We start from the raw sequence: 23137 nt of genomic DNA, 5'->3' as shown, positions 1-23137 counted from the left end.
GCTAATGAACGGATTGGAGATGCCAATTCCTGGAGAAGAGATGATCAACCATACAGTGAAGATGCATATAGACATTGTAGAGAAGAAGGGCAATTGGACTCCCGTGGTCCACAATCTTATCCTAATGCTAATTTTCCTCATCAGTATGATGCTTGGCGTGGTCCTCCAGTAAATAATCATCAAGGTGGTGGCTGGTACAGAGGGAACCACCCATATGGTGCCCCAATGGGTCCTGGGGGTTTTCACATGGACCCTTTTCCATTTTATCCTACACAAGTTCCACCTGCTCCTGGGCATGTGGCTGGTCCTAGGGGTAATCACTCTAGTAATGAAAGGATGTTCAGACCTCCAATGCTTGATTCTTATGTACACCCAAGGATGCAGTCTAGGCCTGGGTTTTATGTTGGTCCAGCGCCACCCGAAGGCTACTATGGTCCTCCCAGGGGGTATGGCAATCCCAGCAACAGAGACCTGCCTTTTGCAGGTAGGCCTGCTGGTCCGCATACTTATAGCAATCATTCTGGTCAAAGTGGATATGATATGCCTGGAAGCGAGCCACCACATTCGCAAGAAACACATAGGCCATACAACGAGCCATCACATTCTCAACAAACACAAAGGCCATACAACGAGCCATCACATTCTCAGGAAACACATAGGCCATACAAGGTTCTCTTAAAGCACCAAGATGGGAGGTTGGGGGAAGATAAAGCAAAGCGGGAAGAATTTCTAGGAAATAGGCTCCCGAATGCAGAGAAGGTAACTCAACAGCTGCAAACTTCAAGAAACGAGAGGATAGAAAACAGAAATGAGGCAAGTGGTGAAGTACAACCAGCTAAGGCAGAACTTTCTGCTTCCGGAGATTCCAGTTTGATTCAGAAAATCGAGGGCTTAAATGCTAAAACTAGAACTAATGATGGTTGGCAAAATGCATCATTTGTCGTCAATAGAGATGATCAGGAAAGCAAACCACGTACAGTCAATTCTGGGAACGCCGTAAATAAAGTTTCAGCAAAAAATCCTCGAACTGGTCATGCCAGTGATAGTAAGAACTCATTACACTCTAATCAAGGTGATCCCGCCACAAGCAAAAATGCTGAGCTGGCAGCTACGAGTGGAAATGCCGTATCCAGGTCAGTTATCATTTTTCTTTAGCGTTTCAGCCAGTTATGCCATCCTTTATGACGGGAAAGTTTTGATTTTAGTACCTACAGGAGATCTACTCAACAGACTCAAGGCAGAGCAGACCCCCAGACCAAACGAATAGTGAACAGTGAAGGCAATGATGGTTGGCAGAAGACAACTGTAATGTCAGGCTCCTCCCGTGGAACTTTAGCTACAAACTCAGAAAGCATTCGCGAGGTTAATGTAGATGACTCTTCAAATACCGATTCCATCAGGAGGCCTGGGTCTGGAATATTAGCAGACCCAAACGATAACCAGGTATAAACTAGTTCATATGATTTTTGTTGTTATTTATACTATTATGTGTTTCTTGTCTGTAGTCATCCTTTTTTTTTGTTTGACTGAGTGTTTGCCATGTTCTCTTAAAGCGTTCTACGATGAGAGAGTTAGCCAGGCAGCGAGCTCAACAGAGGCAGAAAGAGGAGGAAGAAAGAGCAAGAGATCAGCGGGCTAAGGCTCTTGCAAAACTAGAAGAGTTGAATAGACGTTCCCAAGTATCTGAGGAGGGTTCAGTCAAGGACATGGAAGCTACATCTAATGCTTCTCTTTCTGACATGCCAAAAGACCCTGGGTCTCATTCACCAGACACTGTTACAGCTGCAAATTCCGTAGAACCTACTTTAGGATCAGGAAAAAACATGAGGGCTTCAACAGAATATGCACATAATGTGGGCCCTACCCAACAGGATAATCTTCCACGTGATCGTGATGGCACTGCCTTAAAACAAAAGCGTTTGGGTTATAAGCAGGTATTTGAGAAAAAAACGGCAGGAAGCTCTGTTGCTACTACAGAGGTGTTCGATGTTGTTCCATCTCCTCAGGTTGTTAATGAAGGTGTCTCAAGCCATATCTCAGACATGCCAGCAACGTCAAGCGTTTCAACTGAGTCAACTTTCACGAAAAGAAAAAATAACAGGAATGGTAAGAAAAAGCACAAGGCTGAGGAGACAACCATGTTGAATACGACAAGAGCTGCCATTGGAAAAGAAAAAAAATCGGGAGATGAGTCAACTGAGGCTGGTAAGGCAAGGGCAGTTGAAATGGACTTGGGGTCTGTTTCAGTTCCAAGCTTGGATATCAAAGTGTCTGGTGATTCGTCTGAACAAATCAGTTCCTTCACTAATGAAGAGTCTCAAAACAGAGCAAAAAACAACTGGAAATCTCAACATGTGCGTAGGACTCAAAGAAACTCACTGGTAAAAAAGCCTGCAGAGAAATTTCCTGGTAACAATGCTGTTATGTGGGCTCCGGTACATCCACAGCAGAAAGCTGATGTTTCAACAGGTGTAGGGAGTCAGAACACTCTCCCTGAATTTGGCACCTCTTCGAAGAGTCAGCATCAAGGGCAGACTAGCTCTAAAAGTAAAAGAGTGGAGATTGAAAGATATGTAGCGAAGCCCATAGTAAAGGAAATGGCTGAGCATAACGTCAGTAAAAGTCTAGTAACAGCGGCTGCTCCAGATATGTCGGAGAATGTAAACCAGAAAGAAAATCGTGGAGGTGAAGGTACAGGAATTCTCCAACCTTCTGGTTCAACTGCAGGCAAATCTAGGTCTCCTTCAAAGTCAAGACACGGGAATGGTAGGCAGGGAAAGCATGGTAGAGAACATGGATCATGGCACCAGAGAGGTTCTGGAGCACCTAGTAAAGCTTTGGAGGATGGACAATTTGTAAACTCAAATCAGCCCATCCAAGGAACAGTGAACTATCACTCTAGTAATCAAACCGAAAAAATTTCTTCTAAGGATCAAACCACATGTAATGATGATGGATGGAACGATGGCTGGTATATGACTCCTGAAACGCATTACTCTGCTGCTGAAGAAGTGGAAGCAAGTGCTGTTGGAAGAGATCAAGGAATGGGCATTCACGGCAAGCAGCATGCTTCCAGAAGCAACAAAGATGGAGGAAGTAACTATGGTGACCCTAAAAAAGCCAATAAGAAGGATTTCAATAAAGCTCATATGCAGAACTCTGGCCAGGGGTTTAGTCAACCAGATCTTCCCGTTGCTTCAAAAGAAAGCCGTGGCCCTGGAGATCAAGTGTGGCATACAGCTAATAGGACAGGTAAGTATGGAGGTCGTGAAAGTACGAGGGAGAAAACTTATGGATCTCAGAAAAAAGATGTTGCTGGATACGAGCATCAAGGGGTTTCTACAGAACAGAAAATGACACCAGCTGATACACAACAAGCCCAGTCGCAAAACCGATCTACGAATAAGGATGTCCAGGTTGAGCATAATCCGAATAGTATGTTCCAAAAGAACACAGGGCAGGGTCGACGATTTGGAAGAGGGCATGAGTCACAAGGAGGCTGGGGTTTAGCCGCGCAAGAGAATATGCCTCATCACCATCAGAGGCCAACTTCAAACAGAGATAGACAGAAGCAAAATGTGCATTATGAATACAAACCTGTTGGGTCTCATACTTATGATGGAGAACGTAATCGAGAACAACAACCCAAAGATACAGAAGGCCCAAGATACAGGGAGAAGGGACAGGGGCAGCAAAGGCATGGTGGATACCAACAGCAGAGGGGTACGAGTGGGAGAAACACTGGTCATGGATTCACAGGTGAGAGAAACTAAGATTGGCCTCTTGTGTTAATTAGGGTAGTAAGAGCTGCGATGCTGAGGATAATTGCATTTTGTGAGATATGGCGATTTGAGGAAGCTGTTTCGTAGGCACATAAGCTTGTGGGATTGCTGAGAGGAGACGTATCCGAGGAGGCATTGGCAGAATCAGATAACAAAAGTATTTGCTCATGAGGGTTTATCATATATATTTTGAGTCACTAGTATGAATATGCATAATTTACTGTAGTCTTTTTATGTATACAATTGATGGGCAATTGGACTGACCTTGTTTCGTTTAAGCCGTTGCTTCTATTGCTGGGTTTTCCTATGTTCTGAGAGTACGGGAGTCATCTTACATGACGTCCTAGGCTACTTTGATTCCAATTTTTTTTGTTTAACGTTGAGACTGAAGTTATGTATGCCATCATCCCAACTTGTTTGGTATCGCTCTGATCATTTCCGCATGATAAACCCAAGTTCTACAACTGTTCTGACATAACATGCAATGAATAATTTATTCGTTTCTCAACTCTCTCAAATTGTATATACATACATAAATCCAGAGATAAACTTTTGGAGTTGGTGTTGTTATTAGTTTTCTCAAACTCTCAAAATAAATGAGACTTGCGAGGTTGTTCTTTTTGAGGTCGGCATAAGTGATAGACGGTTTAATAAAATAATTTAATATTTATAAATATGATCATTTATTGGATTAAAAATAAATAAAAATTATTATATTTTTAAGCTAGAATTGGTCAAATATTAGTTTTTTTAAATATTTTTAAGTTAAAAAAAAAAAGAAAAGGAAAATATCTAATAGAATTGATGTTGGTTTAAAGGGTATGTCTTAGTGGATAAGGCAGTGGTAACCAGAAAAGTCAAAATCTTGTTGGCTAAGTCAGAAAATCTATTAAATTAAATTAATTAATCAAGAGAAGAGAATCCTACATATATATATATATATATATATATAAACGCGACGGTCTAAATTCCTCTGGGTTGGTTTACGATATAAGCGGATTACGGGTACGCTTCTTTTGCATCATCCTAATAAATCTTTTCCTCTCTCTCGAGATTATTTCTCAATCGTCGGTTAGGGTTTCTTCTTCCTTGCGCTTCCCCTTTTTTTGATTCTCTTCTCTCTAGCTTGAATCCGATGGAGTCTACTACTGCACTCGTCGTCAAGGTTTGTCACACTTTTCTTCTCCTCTGTTTTCTTTTTCTCATTATCAGTAAATTGTCGATAATTCTTTGTGTCTCTCCGTGCAATCGTCTCGATTCTCATGTTTTTATCTTTGTTCTAGGTTTACGAGCTTTATTGTTGCTTGTAATCGGTCCTTTTGTTTTCAAATTTCGCTATTAATCGGTTCTATCTCTGTGTCTTTGCAATTTTAAGTCTAATTCGAATTATAAACCCTATGAATGATTAAAACTTGGATTCTTATCGTATTTGGAACCGTAATTTGGTTTTTCAAATCAGTATCAAGGTTGTTTGATTTGGATCGCTATGTTCTTTCTATTTTGTATGTTTTGATTGGGATCGCTTACTGTAACAACCTGATGTTGCATAGTTTTGTTTATTTCATTCAATTGACACTATATTTGTTTGTGGATCCATGCAGGTTAGCTATGGAGGTGTGCTTAGGCGTTTCAGGGTGCCTGTAAAAGCTAATGGACAGCTTGATCTTGACATTGCTGGTCTCAAGGAAAAGATCGCTGCTCTCTTTGACATCTCTGTTGATGCCGATTTTTCCCTGACTTACTCTGATGAGGATGGTGATGTGGTGGCCCTCGTTGATGACAACGATCTGTTTGATGTTACAAATCAGCGTCTTAAGTTCTTGAAGATCAATGTGCTGTTGAAGACTGGCTTCCCCACTAACCCTGTTGCTCCTGAGAGTAGTGGGAGTTCGACACCTTCGGGTATTCCCAACAGTCAAAACCCTGTTTCCAAAATCCAAAAGGGTTTAAATGATGTTCTGATGGCTGTGCCTAACCCTATGCGTGATACCATATCGAAGGTGTATATGGACCTTGCATCCAAAGCTGCAACTTCTAGTCCTGTTGTTGGTGAGATGCTTGATTGCATCTCAAAGCTAGGGCAGCTCTCCCCTGTTACTAAGCCTGGTTCTTCAGGCCCTTCCCTGAGCAGGGATGTTCCTTCCGCTGGTGAGAGGACCCAGACCGGAAAGAAACCTGCTAATATGACTGAACCCTCTGATTCAAAGACTTCTGGTCATGTGCCAACCTCTTACGGACTGGGTGCTAGTTTCAACGAGTGTCCCTTTAGTGGCAGTACCGTGAATGACTCTTCTCCTTATCCTGTTAACTTCAACAAGCATGCTCGTCGTGGATGCCATCCTAAAAAGAACACCAACGGTGATTACTGGGCCTCATTTGGTGTATTCCATAAGGGCATCCGTTGTGATGGATGTGGAGTTCTTCCTATAACTGGGCCTAGATTTAAATCGATGGTGTAAGGACATCTCTTACTTACTATTGTAGTGACTATAGACATGTTAGAACTTATTGTGATTATTTGTTTCTCTGGTGAATATTTTGCAGTAAGGAAGACTATGATCTTTGCAACATCTGCTTTTCGGTGATGGGTACTGAGGGGGATTACACAAGAATGGATAAGCCCGTATCATTTCAACATATGCATCCTTTCAAACACCGTGCCCAAGTATTACTCTTCTCCTATGTTTAAGATTCCTTTTCTTCTTGTTTATTATATGCGTCTCTCTCTGATACCTATGTTGCAATCTTACCTTTCTTTTTTCCTTATAGATGTCAAATCCTCTGCTGAACCGGCCAGGCTATGGGGGTTTACATTTCAAGTGTACCCGGCCTAGACTAGACAGTCGCTTTGTCCTTGATGTGAATGTACTTGATGGAACAGTTGTTGCTCCATCCGCTCCATTCACTAAGATCTGGAAAATGAGGAACAATGGTTCGTTGGTGTGGCCTCGTGGCACACAGATTGTCTGGATCGGTGGGGACAGATTCAGTAACTCGTTGTCTGTTGATTTACAGGTTATTAACTATTTCCTTAGTTCTCGTTTTTTTTCTTCTCTTGATTCTTTCCACTAACAACAGATCAATTGTTGTTTCAATTACACGCCGTTGAGTTAGCGTCTTCTCTACACAGTGAGAATAGCTGTTTGTGTATATAATACCAATTGTTTATTTTTCTTTACACCTATGGCAGATTCCAGAAGGGGGTGTGCCTATCAATGGTGAGCTTGATGTCAAAGTTGATTTTATTGCACCACAGTTACCTGGCCGATACAATTCTTATTGGAGAATGGCTTCCTCTGATGGTGATAAGTTTGGGCAACGTGTTTGGGTGTTGATAAATGTACTTTCTACTTCTGTGCTCTTTCTTTCCTTGATTCTTTGACTCTATGAAATGTCTTCAATACCGGTTTTCTTTTTTGCATGGTTAGGTTGATGCATCCCTGAAGAATACTGTTGTGAATGAGTTTCATGGACTGAACTTGAATGCCTCCCCCTCCCCTGATGAAAATTTTTCAAGCGAATTTACAGGGATGATGAATTGTGAGTCAGCTCAACCTGGCAGCTCCAATGTCAATCCCGGGACAAAGAAAGATGCTGATATAGAGGGAGAAGTTGGTGAACCACAGGTCCCGGAAAAAGAAAACCTGGTGATTGGTGGATTCCATCCTGCTATCCCTCAAAGTCATTCTCCTTCATCTTCATCTTCATCATTTAACATGGTGGAGTTCCCAAATATTCCTGCTGTTGAGATCTTGTCTGGTGGTTCTTCATCTACAAAAGACATCCCAGTTCCTCTTCAAGAGGATTTGGAAAGGAATGACGTTGAGATAACCATGCTCAAGGAGCTCGAGGAAATGGGTTTCAAGGAGATAGACTTGAACAAGGAGATCTTGAGGGACAACGAATACAATTTGGAGCAATCTGTTGATGCGCTTTGTGGAGTTAGCGAGTGGGATCCTATCCTAGAGGAGCTTCAGGAAATGGTAAGTGTGTCTGCACTTTGTGAATTTAACAGTTTGGTAAACAGAGATTGTGATGTTGAAAATGTTGTGATTTCGCAGGGTTTCTGTGATGATGTAACGAACAAGAGGCTGCTCAAGAAGAACAATGGAAGCATTAAAGGTGTGGTAATGGATCTCCTCACAGGGGAGAAGGAGGCTTAATAATAATTCTGGCAACTCTACCTATCTATCTAATCTATCAGGAATAATTATTATGTTATTATAAATAAATAAAACCTGATCTCTCTAGTTCGGTTTCGTGCTGCGTCACAACATGGTGTCTTCCTTTGCTTTGGACCTTTTTGGTGTTGGATGATATTACTATTTATATAAGACGTGGAGTTATACCTACCTACTTATATTTCCATTTAGTTACATTTCGATTTGGTTATGTCATTCTTCTGCTCTATTTAGTTGAAGGAATGGTTTAGTATATTTAATTCTTCTGCGACATGTGTTGAATATACATTTAGAAGCTCATCTCCCTCAATAATGTCACATGTTCACTCTGCTTGGTTGAAACAATGGCATGGCAATTAGCCAATCAGTCATGATGATTGGCTTTATTGATAAAAAATACTTTGCTTTTCTATCTGTTGCAAGTTGCAACCATTGAAAACCTTGTTTTGAGGATGTGATTGTGGTGCGGGATACAACTGTGAGCAAAACAGATGGACAATGTAAGACTAATAATTGATTTCACGTTTTGTTTTAGAACAATTTACAAGTTTGAAGGGATTAACCAATAATGGGTTTGTTAAAATCTCTTTGAAGAAGAAAGCCTGAACAAACTTCTAAGGCTATTTTTCTTCTTCTTCTTGAAGGTTTGTTCTTCTAAAGTGAGTTCACGTTCCAATTTCTTAGAGACCGAAATAATCTCGTAAGGATCCCACAGCGACTGTCCGAATTCCCAACCCAAAAACGACGGATGATGCTTTGTGGACAAGGCCTCCGTTTTGAAACGTGAAGCTTTGCCTTTGATAAAAGCGTGCTTCCTCTGCGCCTCGAACTCTAAAACCGTGTGTTTAGAGGTTTGGGAGTGGCTGAGCCAAGCCTGTGCAGCTGCCTTCATCAACTCTACTCTCTTCTTCTTCTCATCTTCTTCTTCTTCCTTTTCATCTTTAGCCTCTCGTTTCTTCCTCATCTCTCTTCTTCATCTCCGTATTGGACTTTTGGTGGGGGATCCAAGCTTTATTATGTCAGGTTTAATGTCAGCCTTACGTTTCTTGTTCGAATCTACTCAGCTCTGTCTTGTCTCTTCCTTTTTTTTTTTTTCTTTTTTTCTTTCTTTCTTTGTTTTATTATTTATTTTCATGCCTCGTTTTTTCTTAGCCTTCAGATTTTCAGATGACTTTGACAAGAATGAAAGTATATAACAAATCAGATTACTTTATTGTAAAAAAAAAATCAGAGGACTTGGTTTCTTTTGATTAGTGTTAGTATCTATGTAAACTCCTACTAATATAAAACTGCATAATTATTATTAAAACAATTTTTTTTGATAAATCTCCAGACTTAGTTAGAAGCATGAATTCTCTATTCAATCAAATACAAAACAACCCCTAAAGTCTAGCATTCTAGCAACAAGCTTGGCAGAAGAGACGAGGAAAGCAAAAAAACCAATTCAATGTTGATAGTGTCAACTCAAGGATTGGGTCACCTAAGTGATTAGTGTGGAAACTTTCCAAAACAAAATGGCTAGTGATTAAGGAGATGCCCCCCATTAAACATTTTTTATTTGATTCAATCACAGAAGGAGGATCTTAAAAGCTTTTCCATAAGGAGGTAGAAGAAACCTTCTGAGAGAGAGTCTCTCTCCTCAACATTGAGATACTAACTCTACATTGGAACCCAACCTTCTATTTAATTTATGCGAAAATTAAAATAGAAGGTGAAACAGATGCATAATTTGAGATGATGAAGAGATGCATAAATCAATAATTAGCTTTAACACTTTTCTGAATAAACCATTTCCATTGCTATTTGTTTATGACCTCACTAAAAGAAAAAAAAGTTCATTCAGGCAGTTCAGACTTCTCTCTCTTAGCTGTTTCTATCATTGTACACAAGAACTCACTTGGATCATGGCTATATGGATCTGCAAGTGCTGCGTGCGCTAAAAACGGAAGTTTCCTCAGTGATCTCCCACTTAAACCCTGCACATTAAGAAGTTGATCCGAATCATACTCAGTTTTTTCAGAGTATTCTCAGGCTTTTGTCACTAATCTACAATCAGTATAAAAGTATTCCCAAAGACTGACCTCACACCCTTTTGCCGCTTCTATCAGCTGTTTACAGAACCAGGGAACTGTATTTGTATCATGAACCTCACTTTCATTTGCCTTTTCTTTCAAACTTGAAAAGCTTGGAATAGAGAATCCATCACAGCCCTATACCAAGATTTCATGAAGCTTGTAAGATATAATTTCTCCTCCTTCAGTGTTAACAGGAAACGGTGGAATTAGAAACGTATAGGGGGTGCTCTTATGTGGTACCTGGAAACTTGAGATGATCCCTTTACTTATTAATTCCTCAACACATGACCTTAATATTTCATAACGAACATGAAGAGTTGGAGGCCCAACATAAGCTTTTATGTCGGCTCGATCCACAAAAGCAACATCTGCAACAAGAATATTGATGTGTGAAATCTCACAAATCTAAATGAGGAACACAGTTCAGAGAAAGACTGAGAACTGAGAAGTCAAAGCATTTTATATTAGTAGCAAGTCAAAGTCATAATTCTATTGCGAACTTGGTGCTTAAGATCATCCGGATGAAAAGAAGGGACTTATATAAGAGTACAAAACATGAGGCTAGGACAGGATCAGAATGGGCAACCAAGCTTTACCAATAGCAGTAGTTATATTTGATGTTGTAAGGATGATCACATTCGGTGCAGATTTCAATTTGTCCATTTGGGTGAGTAGTGCATTCACAACCTGCAAAGTACATAGGAAGATTTGGTCTTCTAGGATTAAGAATTAATTCCTTTGCAAATACTAGGTGCATATGAAATTTAGAAGTTACTTGGATTACCCGGATAGAATCTGAAGGTTCTGAGCCAGACAAAGCCGCTTTTCTAGCAGCAGCAAGACTTTCAACTTCATCTGCAACCATAAAATTCCTGACGGGATAAATAAGCCTGCAACCATAAAATTCCATGATAATATCATAACTCACCGATCAAAACAAATACTAAATTGCCATCTTCCTCCACCATCTCTTGGATTTTCTGGAAAAGCTTGGCAACCTATATTATGCAATTAGTAGACATAGTGAGAATAACATAATATTCCAATATAGTTTTTATCCTAAGATAGGTCTGATAACTATACAACTGTTAGTGAAGCTTGTGATATCACTACTTAAACATGGAATAATCCATGAGTACAAAGTCAGCTTGTTGAACAAATCTACTGTGTTAAATGCATGCTAAAGGGAAAACATAAGACAAGAGCTAAAGAAAGGACAATTCTGTTTCATACCAGCTTGCCACTTTCAGAGAACCATTTACTAAATAGAGAGTGAGCATTGACTTCAATCAATTGGCAATGTGGATATCTGATGGAGGAAACATAAATCAAAATCAAAACAGAAAGATAAACGAAATAATACAGTCAATATATATTAATCTGACAGAGTAAGATTTTGTCCAGAAGAGGACCTGGAGTTGCACCGAATTGAAAGCTTTTGAGCCAACGCTTTGCAAAGAGATGTTTTGCCAGTCCCTGGTGGTCCGTGCAAAAGAATAATCCTGCAAAAACATTTCAACAAATCATGAAGACTAAATAGTTGAATCAGGCACAAGAAAACAAATATCAGACTTAGACACCGAAGAACAAACAAAACCGCATAAAACAAATATAGCTTTTTAAGCAACTCAGTTACACGAAGTTTTGCGTAACAATCTCATGATGTCGAACAGAACCAAACATAAATAAGAATTGCTAGGTATGTTAGGAGAATAGTATGTACTGCAAAACATGCAAACTTCCCTCACCTATTCCATGAAACAAGATTTGGATTAACACCCTTCTGCGTGAACAGCAACGCACTTGCAGCGTAACGTAGTAACCTTTGCTTGAGTCCAGATTCATATATTAGGCTACACAACAAAAAAGACCAACCACTGAATAATTTGTTTCAACGCCATCACTGCTTTCTAACGAAGGCAAGACCATACTTCTAGACAGACCTTTCCCATAAGCCATCAAACTCTTTTGCAGGTAGAATCCATTCATTAAAGCTAGCAGGTTGTCCATCAGCGCACAAGTCCTCACATGGTCCTTCTTCAATGAGCTGTAATGTAATTATAAAAAAAGTGATGATCTGTATGGATGGAACCTAAAAGATAACAAAGTTGACAGGCTATTCAACATAATCAGAGGTTTGCATATAACCTGAAAGGCGTGGACAACTGGCTTCACTTGCCAGAACAAGAGAACATCATTGTTTTTCACCCATTCCTCTAGATACAAGAGGCAAAAAAAATATCAGTAACATCAAACCCTCATATTAGCATATGACTAAAAATTTTCCATAACTATGCAGATGAAATGCGAAATCCTCACAAAATCTGAAACAATACCTGTATCACAAATGCATATCCTTTGCACATTTTGAACGAGAAACAAGTCATCAGCAGGTATCAATACAAGTCCATCTGCATAGCTCATGCTCCTATTCTCAAGCATCCTAGATCAAACACAAAACTATCCCCCATTTAAACCAATTAAAAGAAGAAACAACCGACACAAGAGCTATTCCAATGAAAACAAATGTGATAACAAACCGTTCAACAGCTCTCTGCACATCCTCGAGACGAGCGGTGCTTGAAGGCTTTAAGCAGACCTCCACTAGAGAGAGAGAGAAACACAGAGATTTGAAAGATGAGGAAGAATTCATAAAAAGAGAGTCACGCAGGTTAATCGAATCCGAAAGGGAGAGGAAGGAGAATTGGGTGTACCAGATACGAGGAATTTATTCTCGCGGAGGCAAGGAGGAGGAGTAGGAGGATTGGGTGTAGCGATTGGCTCTGTTTGGTCCGGGATAGTCGTGGATTCAGTGTGAATTTGGTGAGAGGAGACATCCATGGAAGCGTTGGGAAGAGTAATCGTATCCTCCTCAAGCATAGGGTTATGCTCGGCAATCTCCATGGGAGTGCTCATGCTCATGCTCGTGCTCGTGGTGTGTGTGTTCTCTCTCTCTCTTTCTGGATTTGGGGAAAAAGGCTGAGAGAGAAATTTCTCAATTTCAATTTTAAGATTTTTCGCCTTTCCTCCGGAAATAGGCGGGATTCCCCAGCTCCCTTTTAGTATTTTTTTGGCAATGATAAATTAATAATGTACTGAAAATTTCAGGTTAATTGTTGAAAAGTAAGAATAATAATACTTCATCCGTTTTAAAGTATAAGATATTTTAAGCAAAGCACGCAGATTAAAAAGTTTTTACTTTTAACAAGTTTAATCAATCAGAAACAATACTGCATAATATAAAATACTAAACTAATCTAAAAGTTGCATTGAAATTTGAAAGCATCCTATATTATGAAATAAAAAACTTCTCCAAAACATACGGAGGGAGTAATAAACTAGATTTTAACCTGCAGTATATTGTGGGATTAAGTATTTTTGTATATTTTATATAACTTATTAAAAAACAGTATGTTGGATCAAATATATGTTTTAAACTTTTTTACAATAATATTGAGATATTTGTAATTTTATTTTCTTTATCTATTTAAAAATTATTATTTTCATTTGAAATTTAATTAATCAAAATTCTTTTATTTTGGAATTTAATCAATCAAAATTAGTTGTTGTGAAAGTAAACATCTGTTAATATGTATAATACTTTGTAGTTAGTATAAAATGATTTAAATTTTATTCACCAATTTGAAATTAGTTAGTTTTGTCTATGAGTATGATCGAGCGGGTTAGTGTTGGTTTTTAACTCCTTTCATATAAAATTAAGTTTTAAAATATTTTGTTTGTGTTTTTAGACCAACCCGCAAAAATATATAAGTGTACTAATATTAACATAATTTCCATCACATTCTTATAGTTATTTTTAGTTTAAGTTTGGATCCGTGAATAAATAATATTTTCCATAAATTATTGTTGCTTTTTTAGTATTGTGCATATGTTAAATTGCTAAAATCTGTATTTATACAGATTTAATTTTATCATCACAAATTTAGTAATATTATTGATATTACTCATATGACTAAATTTGATGTATTCACTGTTTAAATTGTGCAACAGGATATATATATTTGTATTTGACATCACTCTATGAATGACACATTTTTTTAGTCAAAAAACATATATCATTTTGTGGAGGTGAAAACAATATATATATATATATATATATATATATATATAGTATAGTAAAATCATACATTATTAGTTTTTTTTTTATATTTTTTCTATCCATTTCAATTGATCTATCTATTTTAACATAGAAAACATTAAACAATTTATGTATAATGGAAAACATGTATAATGTCATACCAAATATGGAAAATCGAAATTAAATAAGGTAAGATACTATAGTTTTTTTTTCATTAAAACATTTTAAAACTTATAATTAAAAAGGAAAATAAAAATTGATGTTGTTCAGATATTTAGGGAAATATATATATTTCCATACTCAATTTTCCTAATTTGATTTTTAACATTTTTTTTTATTAAATGTTTTAATTACAGTGGTATTGTCTGTAAATAAGTCTGAACTCTAAGTCTTCTTCTGAAAATTGCTGTGAAAATAATAATATAGATGAAAACAGAATTGAAGAAATTGGTGTTATGATTAAGGCTAAATGATGGCTATGATTAAAATCAAAATGATGGTTAAAAGTTTAAAACTAGAAGATTTTTTTTTTAAGAAATGCTACTGTATATTTTTTTTTTGTGGGTTAAATGTTAAATTATACTGTATAGTTTGAACGAATCATAATACAATCGTTTATTACTTAATTAGCATCTCTTCATTAAAACCGACTTTATGGATATGTGCGTTTTGATTCTGCAAAGTTTCGAGTAACTCGACAGTGTAGCTTCTTGTTAGTAGATAGTGTGCGATATATATATCACAAGTTTCACAACCCAATAAAATATTTGTGACCGAATTAGATGAGAGATGACCACATAAAATTTATTGAATCTCTGGAACAAGTTGTTTAATCCAGTTCTATTCTGAGAACAAGTCTTCAGTATCTTCTTCACCATTAATATAATACTAAATTACTTTTCCTTAACCCTATAACTCCCATAAATATTAATTGGGTTCTGCAGCACCAACTTATGGATTTTAGAGGGCTATAGCTGGTCGTGACTTCAGCCAACCAATAAACAAAAATTCTTCATCCATTTGACTATTTGAGTCTTGGCTATGATACCAGGTTTGATGACAAATAATTGACTGGAACTTTTTCCTAATGTTTATTGTTCATAAGTTAACGAGGTTAATTATATATATTCTAAGAAATTAAGATAAATTGTATGGAATGAAAAGATCTTGAGGAAAACTTTTTTCTTTATCTAGTTCTACAATATGCAATCAAATATATATGGCCAAATTGGATTTTTGTTAATACTATGATTATTTTGAATTTTTTACTATTTTGTTAGAAATTTCTAAACCAGTGTTAAAATCCGATAATAGATATTCATCTTCCATGCAGCGGAAGTCTATACCGTACGATTCGACTTGGCTCCAACTGGTCCAAATAATGCATACACGAAAGTCGAAACCAACCGAAAAAGGAAAGTAGAACAATATATATATATATTGCTTCTAAGTTCTAACCAAACGAAACAAAAGATGACCATATATAAAAGCCACAACTCACTTCCACCATCGTTATTAATCCACTCACTCCCTTTGCTCTAACTTGGCCTTCTTCTTCTCCTTGACAAAGAAGACTAACAGAGAAACAACGGAGAAGACGCTGAACAATATGGATGCTATGTCGAGCGACACGTGTCCACCACTAATAGCCTGAATGCTGAAGAGATTCGTCGTCCTTCCCTCGTCCGAGCTCTGCCCGTATGCTACTTCGTGGCCATCTCCATCAATTCCATAGACACGTACGAAGTAGGTTCCAGTGGGGATATCGAGCTCGACGGTCCAATCAAGTGATTGAGGGGTCTTGTCATATGGCTTGGACACAATCTCGTAAGGGCAGGTTTTGTCCTTCAAGAGCTCGTTATGAGTCTTTCGCCACGGTCTATCAACTTGGCTGATTGGTGCATAACAAAGCTTGACTTGGATTGTCTTGAACGTAGCATCGGCATCGACCTTGGCCGACGACTTTAGCTTCCATTTAACTGTCACCATATCTTTTCCAGCTTCCAAAACTAAAGAAATACATTATTATCAAATAATAGTACAGATAGATATATAGTTTTTATTTATTATAAATGTATTAGTGACCCAAGTCATTTTTAAAAGTATGAAGAGATATGCATAAATGGAAATAACGAATTCTAAAATAAAATAGGTAGCATATCCCCAGTACTATATTGCCAATTATATTAGTTAAAGTCTAGCTACTAGAGAGTTTGAATTATAAGAAAAAGGGTAAGACAAATTCACAAACCTACGCCATCTTGCATGGGTTTAGTGGTGACCTCGATTAAATTTTGGAGCTCAGTGAAGAGTCTATCTTTATTTCCTCCACGGCACGAATGGATGAATGAAAATATGAGAAGTGAGGCGAAGAGGAGAGTGTGGATGGTCATCGTTGAATTTTGAAATTTAGGTAAGAGGAATATGCTTTTTGATGAAAAAAATGGGTGCATGTTAAGTCTTTATATAGTGTGTGATCTTTGGCCATCATAAAATAAGAAATGCGAGAAAGACAATGTTTCGCTTAGCAGTTAAGCAAAATTGTGTGAGAGAGATGATTACCCTTTGAAGATTTGGAGGAAATGGGGGAAAGTGAGTCTTGTGTTCTATAAGGCTACATTTGTCTCTATTGTCTCCAGGCTCCAGCTGAAGAGCGATGTTTCTTGAACATGACGAGGGAATGAAAATTCAGTCTTGAGTTCTCCTAGTTATCATTCATTTTCTTTGTTTTTTTTGTTGTGTTAGACTATCTTTAATGGAGAAGCGGTGTAACATTTCTCGAAAAATTAAAAACATATATTTTTATTACACATTACCTTTTTATTTACTTTTTAGTATGTGTACTATTGGGTAAATGACACATGTCTGTTTATTTTTAAGAAATGTTTCACAGGTACCCAACACGAAGAATGATGATCAGACGCAAACAATGCTAAATAAAACAAAAATATGTTCTCGCGGAGGCAAGGAGGAGGAGGAGGCGGAGTAGGAGGACTGGGTGTAGCGATTTGCTCTGTTTGGTCCGGGATAGTCGTTGATGTAGTGTGAATTTGGTGAGAGGAGACATCCATGGAAGCGTTGGGAAGAGTAATCGTATCCTCCTCAAGCATAGGGTTATGCTCGGCAATCTCCATGGGAGTGCTCATGCTCGTGCTCGTGGTGTGTGTGTTCTCTCTCTCTCTGGATTTGGGGAAAAAGGCTGAGAGCAATTTCTCAATTTCAATTTTTAGATTTTTCGCCTTTCTTCCGGGAATAGGCGGGATTCCCCAGCTCCCTTCTCTTTTAGTTTTTTTTGGCAATAATAAATTTTCAGGTTAATTGTTGAAAAGTAAGATTAATAATAATAAATGAAAACAGAATTGAAGAAATTGGTGTTATGATTAAAATCAAAATGATGGTTAAAACTTAAAAGTTTAAAAGTAGAAGACTTTTTTTTATTATTAAGAAATGCTACTGTATAGATTTTTTTTGGGGGGGTTAAATGTTAAATTATACTACTGTATAGTTTGAACGAATCATAATACAATCGTTTATGAATATGAATATGTGCGTTTATGAATATGTATTACTTAGCATATCTTTATTCATTAAAACCTACTTTATGAATATGTGCGTTTTGATTCTGCAAAATTTCGAGTAACTCGACAGTGTAGCTTCTTGTTACTAGATAGTGTGCGATATATATATATCGAATTCTAAAATAACGAATTCTAAAATAAAATAGGTAGCATATCCCCAGTTAACTGTATTGCCAATTATATTAGTTAAAGCCTAGCTAATAGAGAGTTTGAATTATAAGAAAAAGGGTAAGACAAATTCACAAACCTACGCCATCTTGTATGGGTTTAGCGGCGACCTCAATTGAATTTTGAAGCTCAGCGAAGAGTCTATCTTTGTTTTCTCCACGGCTCGACTGGATGAATGAAAATATGAGAAGTGAGGCGAAGAAGAGAGTGTGGATGGCCATCGTTGAATTTTAATATTTTGGTAAGAGGAATATGCTTTTTGATGAAAAAATTGGTGCATGTTAAGTCCTTATATAGTGTGTGATCTTTGACCATCATAAAATAAGAAATGCGAGAAAGACAATGTTTCGCTTAGCAGTTAAGCCAAATTGGGTGAGAGAGAGATGATTACCATTTGAAGATTTGGAGGAAATGGGGGAAAGTGAGTCATGTGTTCTATAAGGCTACATTTGTCTCTATTGTCTCCAGCTGAGGAGCGATGTTCCTTGAACATGACGAGGAAATGAAAATCAGTCTTGAGTTCTCTTAGTTATCATTCATTTTTTTTGTTTTTTTTGTTGTGTTAGACCATCTATAATGGAAGAGCGGTGAAACATTTCTCGAAAATTTAAAAAGATATATTTTTATTACACATTTTTCTTTTTTATTTATATTATAGTATGTGTACTATTGGGTATATGCCACATGTCTATTTATTCTTAGAAAACATTTATAAGGTTCTGACACAAGTAAAGATTCTCCTTCTTTTCTGTTCTCTCTCTTTTTTTTTTTTAATAAAAGCATTGACATGAGCAACCCCCGATGGGGCTGCCCTTAAAGTTCCAGAGTGTCATTTGTAATCCAAATTACCAAAACTATTATAAAGAATGCAAAATAACAAATAAAATTGTTCATTAAATATATTTAAATTTACGTCATTATTTAAGCCGATCGACATGGCTAGGTTAAAACAGAAAATTTGGACACTATTACTCGGTACTCAACACAAAGAACGATGATCAAACGCAAAGAACGATGCTAAATAAAACAAAAATATTTGTTTGGGAGACTATTTAAGCCAAATATCATTAAATGCAAAACTTGAACATAAATTTTGGACACTACTACTCGGTAGTCAACATAAATATAGTTGATCTCTCAAATTATGTTTAGGTGTAAAGAACAATGCTCAAAAATAAGAAAAAAAAAACATCTCATCATACAAATTTGACCTAGATAGATTAAGATCTGAAAATATGGTACCTAAAGTCATATCACCGCACAACACTCACTAGGATTACCTTATCCATATGTTTGGGCCACTATCTAAGTAAAACATCATTAAATGCAAAGGTTTCAGTAGAAATTTTTATTTATTATAAATGTATTATTGACCCATATTGTGTTAGACCATCTTTAATGGAGGAGCGGTGAAACATTTCTCAAAAAATTAAAATATATATTTTTATTACACACTTTCCTTTTTTATTTATTTTTAATATGTGTACTATTAGGTAAATGACACATTCATTTTTATCATTCATTTTTTTTTTCATGTTGTATTAGACCATCTTTAATGGAGGAGCGGTGAAACATTTCTCAAAAAATTAAAATATATATTTTTATTACACATTTTCCTTTTTTATTTATTTTTAATATGTGTACTATTTGGTAAATGACACATGTCTATTGATTCTTAAGAAACGTTTCTCAAGGTTTCCAACTTTCCACACAAGCAACGATTCTCCTTCTTTTATATTCTCTCTCCCTTCTTTTTATTATTTTTTTGAATATGACAAAGGAATGAAATGTTCGTCTTGAGTTGTCTTAGTTAACATTCATTATTTTTTCTTGTTATGTTAAACCATCTTTAATGGAGGAGCGGTGAAACATTTCTCGGAAAATTAAAATAAATATTTTTATTACACATTTTCTTTTTATTTATTTATTTATTTTTAATATGTGTACTATTGGGTAAATGACACATGTCTATTAATTCTTAAGAAACGTTTCTCAAGGTTTCGACACAAGCAATGATTCTCCTTATTTTCTATTATCCCTCTTCTTTTTATTATTTTTTTAATAAAAACATTGACATGAGCTACCCCCGATGGGGCAGCCCTTAGGATTCCAGGGTGTCATTTGTAATCCAAATTACCAAAATTATTATGAAGAATATAATAGAACAAATAAAATTTTTAATTAAATATATTTAAATTTACGTCATTATTTAAGCCGATCAACATAGCTAGGTTAAACTAGAAATTTTGGACACTATTACTTGGTAGTCAACACGAAGAACGATGATCAGATGCAAAGAACGATGCTAAATAAAACAAAAATATTTGTTTGGGAGACTATTTAAGATAAATATCATTAAATGGAAAAACTTGAACATAAATTTTGGACACCATTACTCAATAGTCAACACAAATATAGTTGATCTCTCAAACTATGTTTAGGTGTAAAGAACAATGCTCAAAAATAAGAAAAAAAAAACGTCTCATCATACAAATTTGACCTATTTAGATCAAGATCTAAAAATATGGTATCTAAAGTCATTTTTCCACACATGTCATTAGTATTACCCATGTTTTAAAAATCGCTAAGCGTTAGTCGGGCGATGAGGGAGGGCCTAGCGATTAATCGGGAAATCGGATTTAAATCGGGAATTAATAGGAGACTTAGTTTTAGGGTTTCTTATTATTATATAATAAATAATAAAATATTTCAGTTTTAGGGTTATATAGATTGTTTATCGCAATATTACAAAATTATTTGACAGCTTAGTCGGTGTAGGACTCACTATAAATGGTTAAGGTTGCCAGTTCGACTCGTTTCTATCTCAATTTTATCAATTTTTTAGTTTTTATCAGCAAGGGCAAAACGATAATTTTATAGTCGTCTTCTCCACAACAACCACGCGACTGTAAAACCCTAATATATGGCCGTCGACTTTTTTTTGTCTCAGTTTCTATCAATTTTATCTTATTTTCAATTAGATATAACATAAAAATAGTAGATTTCCTCACTTAAACATCATATTTAAGTACAAAAGCAAATCAAAATCGAGTATTTTTTTCCTGATTTGGGTGTAATCGCGGCGGCCTCTTGGTGCCTAGCGATTATACGCCGTGTAATCAGCCGATTTGGCCGATTTTTAGAACAGGGGTATTACCTTATCCATGTGTTTGGGCCACTATCTACATAAAACATCGTTAAATGCAAAGGTTTAAGTAGAAATTTTTATTTATTATAAATGTATTAGTGACCCAAGTCGTTTTAAAAAGTATGGAGAGATATGCATAAATGGAAATAACGATTTCCAAAATAAGATGGGTAGCATATCCCAAGTACTATACTGCCAATTCTATTAGTTATAGCCTAGCTAATAGAGAGTTTGAATTATAAGAAAAATGGTAAGACAAATTCACAAACCTACGCCATCTTGTATGGGTTTAGCGGCGACCTCAATTAAATTTTGGAGCTCAGTGAAGAGTCTAGGTTTGTTTCCTCCACGGTTCGACTGGATGAATTAAAATATGAGAAGTGAGGCGAAGAGGAGAGTGTGGATGGTCATCGTTGAAATTTGAAATTTTGGTAAGAGGAATATGCTTTTTTGATGAAAAAAATGGGTGCATGTTAAGTCTTTATATAGTGTGTGATCTTTGGCCATCATAAGATAAGTAATGTGAGAAAGACAATGTTTCGCTTAGCAGTTAAGCCAAATTGTGAGAGAGAGAGAGATTACCCTTTGAAGATTTGGAGGAAATGGGAAAAAGTGAGTCATGTGTTCTATAAGGCTACATTTGTCTCTATTGTCTCCAGCTGAGGAGCGATGTTCCTTGAACATGACAAAAGAATGAAAAATCAGTCTTGAGTTCTCTTAGTTATCATTCATTTTTTTTCATGTTGTGTTAGACCATCTATAAAGGAAGAGCAGTGAAACATTTCTCGGAAAATTAAAATATATATTTTTATTACACATTTTCCTTTTTTATTTATTTTTAATATGTGTACTATTGGGTAAATGACACATGTTTATTTATTCTTAAGAAACGTTTCTTAAGGTTTCAAAACAAGCAACGATTCTCCTTCTTTTATGTTCTTTCTTTTTTTTTTTGAATTATTTTTTTGAATTATTTTTTTGAACATGTCAAGAGAATGAAAAGTCAGTATTGAGTTCTCTTAGTTATCATTCAGTTTTTTTTTCTATCGTGTTAAACCATCTTTAATGGAGGAGCGGTGAAACATTTCTCGGAAAATTAAAATAAATATTTTTCTTACACATTTCCCTTTTTTATTTATTTTTAATATGTGTACTATAGGGTAAATGACACATGTCTATTTATTCTTAAGAAACGTTTATCAAGGTTTCCACACAAACAACAATTATCTTTCTTTTATGTTCTCTCTCTTCTTTTTTTTTTTTAATAAAAGTATTGACATGAGCAACCCCTGATGGGGCTGCCCTTAAGGTTCCAGGTGGTGTCATTTATAATCCAAATTACCAAAACTATTATAAAGAACGTAAGAAAACAAATAAATTTTTTATTTAAATTAACATCATTATTTAAGCCGATCAACATAGCTAGGTTAAAATAGAAATTTTGGACACTATTACTTGGTAGTCAACACAAAGAATGATGATCAGACGCAAAAAACGATGCTAAATAAAACAAAAATCTTTGTTTGGGAGACTATTTAAGATAAATATCATTAAATGGAAAAACTTGAACCTAAATTTTGGACACCATTACTCGATAGTCAACACAAATATAGAGTCTAGCTTTGTTTCCTCCACGGTTCGACTGGATGAATTAAAATATGAGAAGTGAGGCGAAGAGGAGAGTGTGGATGGTCATCGTTGAAATTTGAAATTTTGGTAAGAGGAATATGCTTTTTTGATGAAAAAAATCGGTGCATGTTAAGTCTTTATATACTGTGTGATCTTTGGCCATCATAAGATAAGTAATGTGAGAAAGACAATGTTTCGCTTAGTAGTTAAGCCAAATTGTGAGAGAGAGAGAGAGATTACCCTTCAAAGATTTGGAGGAAATGGGGAAAAGTGAGTCATGTGTTCTATAAGGCTACATTTGTCTCTATTGTCTCCAGCTGAGGAGCGATGTTCCTTGAACATGACAAAAGAATGAAAAATCAGTCTTGAGTTATCTTAGTTATCATTCATTTTTTTTCATGTTGTGTTAGACCATCTATAATGGAAGAGCAGTGAAACATTTCTCGGAAAATTAAAATATATTTTTTTATTACACAT

The 23137-nt window shown here is 36.1% G+C and overlaps 5 protein-coding genes across 6 annotated transcripts in view; 2 read left to right on the top strand and 3 right to left on the bottom strand.

The window, feature by feature from the left end:
• The window catches only part of LOC104733321 (protein MODIFIER OF SNC1 1), a 7144-nt gene extending 2939 nt beyond the window's left edge, over nucleotides 1-4205 (top strand). The window contains exons 6-8 of the mRNA XM_019233508.1: nucleotides 2-1133; nucleotides 1215-1443; nucleotides 1554-4205. Coding sequence (XP_019089053.1) covers nucleotides 2-1133; nucleotides 1215-1443; nucleotides 1554-3773 — 3581 coding nt within the window. The 3' untranslated portion in view covers nucleotides 3774-4205. The remainder of the gene's footprint in view (nucleotide 1; nucleotides 1134-1214; nucleotides 1444-1553) is intronic.
• LOC104730978 (protein NBR1 homolog) lies at nucleotides 4749-8138 on the top strand. Its single transcript, XM_010450231.1, has 7 exons — nucleotides 4749-4947; nucleotides 5384-6237; nucleotides 6327-6447; nucleotides 6552-6797; nucleotides 6973-7122; nucleotides 7211-7765; nucleotides 7844-8138. Exons 1-7 carry the CDS (start codon nucleotides 4918-4920, stop codon nucleotides 7943-7945), a joined length of 2058 nt encoding a protein of 685 aa, XP_010448533.1. The 5' UTR covers nucleotides 4749-4917; the 3' UTR covers nucleotides 7946-8138.
• On the bottom strand, nucleotides 8314-9171 carry LOC104730977. Its single transcript, XM_010450230.2, has one exon. The coding sequence runs from the start codon at nucleotides 8925-8927 to the stop codon at nucleotides 8541-8543; it is 387 nt and encodes a 128-aa protein (XP_010448532.1). The 5' UTR covers nucleotides 8928-9171; the 3' UTR covers nucleotides 8314-8540.
• Nucleotides 9707-13076, bottom strand: LOC104730976 (pachytene checkpoint protein 2 homolog). Its single transcript, XM_010450229.2, has 14 exons — nucleotides 12753-13076; nucleotides 12579-12642; nucleotides 12375-12481; nucleotides 12187-12254; nucleotides 11982-12085; nucleotides 11787-11891; nucleotides 11451-11540; nucleotides 11272-11347; nucleotides 10967-11036; nucleotides 10823-10893; nucleotides 10635-10725; nucleotides 10279-10406; nucleotides 10045-10173; nucleotides 9707-9939 (listed from the first exon to the last, which is right to left on the bottom strand). The coding sequence occupies exons 1-14, from the start codon at nucleotides 12958-12960 to the stop codon at nucleotides 9799-9801; spliced, it is 1452 nt and encodes a 483-aa protein (XP_010448531.1). The 5' UTR covers nucleotides 12961-13076; the 3' UTR covers nucleotides 9707-9798.
• LOC104730975 (high-affinity nitrate transporter 3.2) lies at nucleotides 15466-18149 on the bottom strand. 2 transcript variants are annotated; one of them, XM_010450227.2, is made up of 2 exons: nucleotides 17963-18149; nucleotides 15466-16146 (listed from the first exon to the last, which is right to left on the bottom strand). In XM_010450227.2, the coding sequence occupies exons 1-2, from the start codon at nucleotides 18102-18104 to the stop codon at nucleotides 15662-15664; spliced, it is 627 nt and encodes a 208-aa protein (XP_010448529.1). In that variant the 5' UTR covers nucleotides 18105-18149; the 3' UTR covers nucleotides 15466-15661. The 2 variants fall into 2 exon arrangements, with proteins under 2 accessions (XP_010448529.1, XP_010448528.1); XM_010450226.2 differs by lacking the exon at nucleotides 17963-18149 and adding an exon at nucleotides 16389-16828.

Source organism: Camelina sativa, chromosome 12 (assembly GCF_000633955.1).
Source record: "Camelina sativa cultivar DH55 chromosome 12, Cs, whole genome shotgun sequence".
Taxonomy (NCBI): domain Eukaryota; kingdom Viridiplantae; phylum Streptophyta; class Magnoliopsida; order Brassicales; family Brassicaceae; genus Camelina; species Camelina sativa.
The sequence above is the reverse complement of the archived record's forward strand: the minus strand, read 5'-3'. Positions and strand labels throughout refer to the sequence as shown.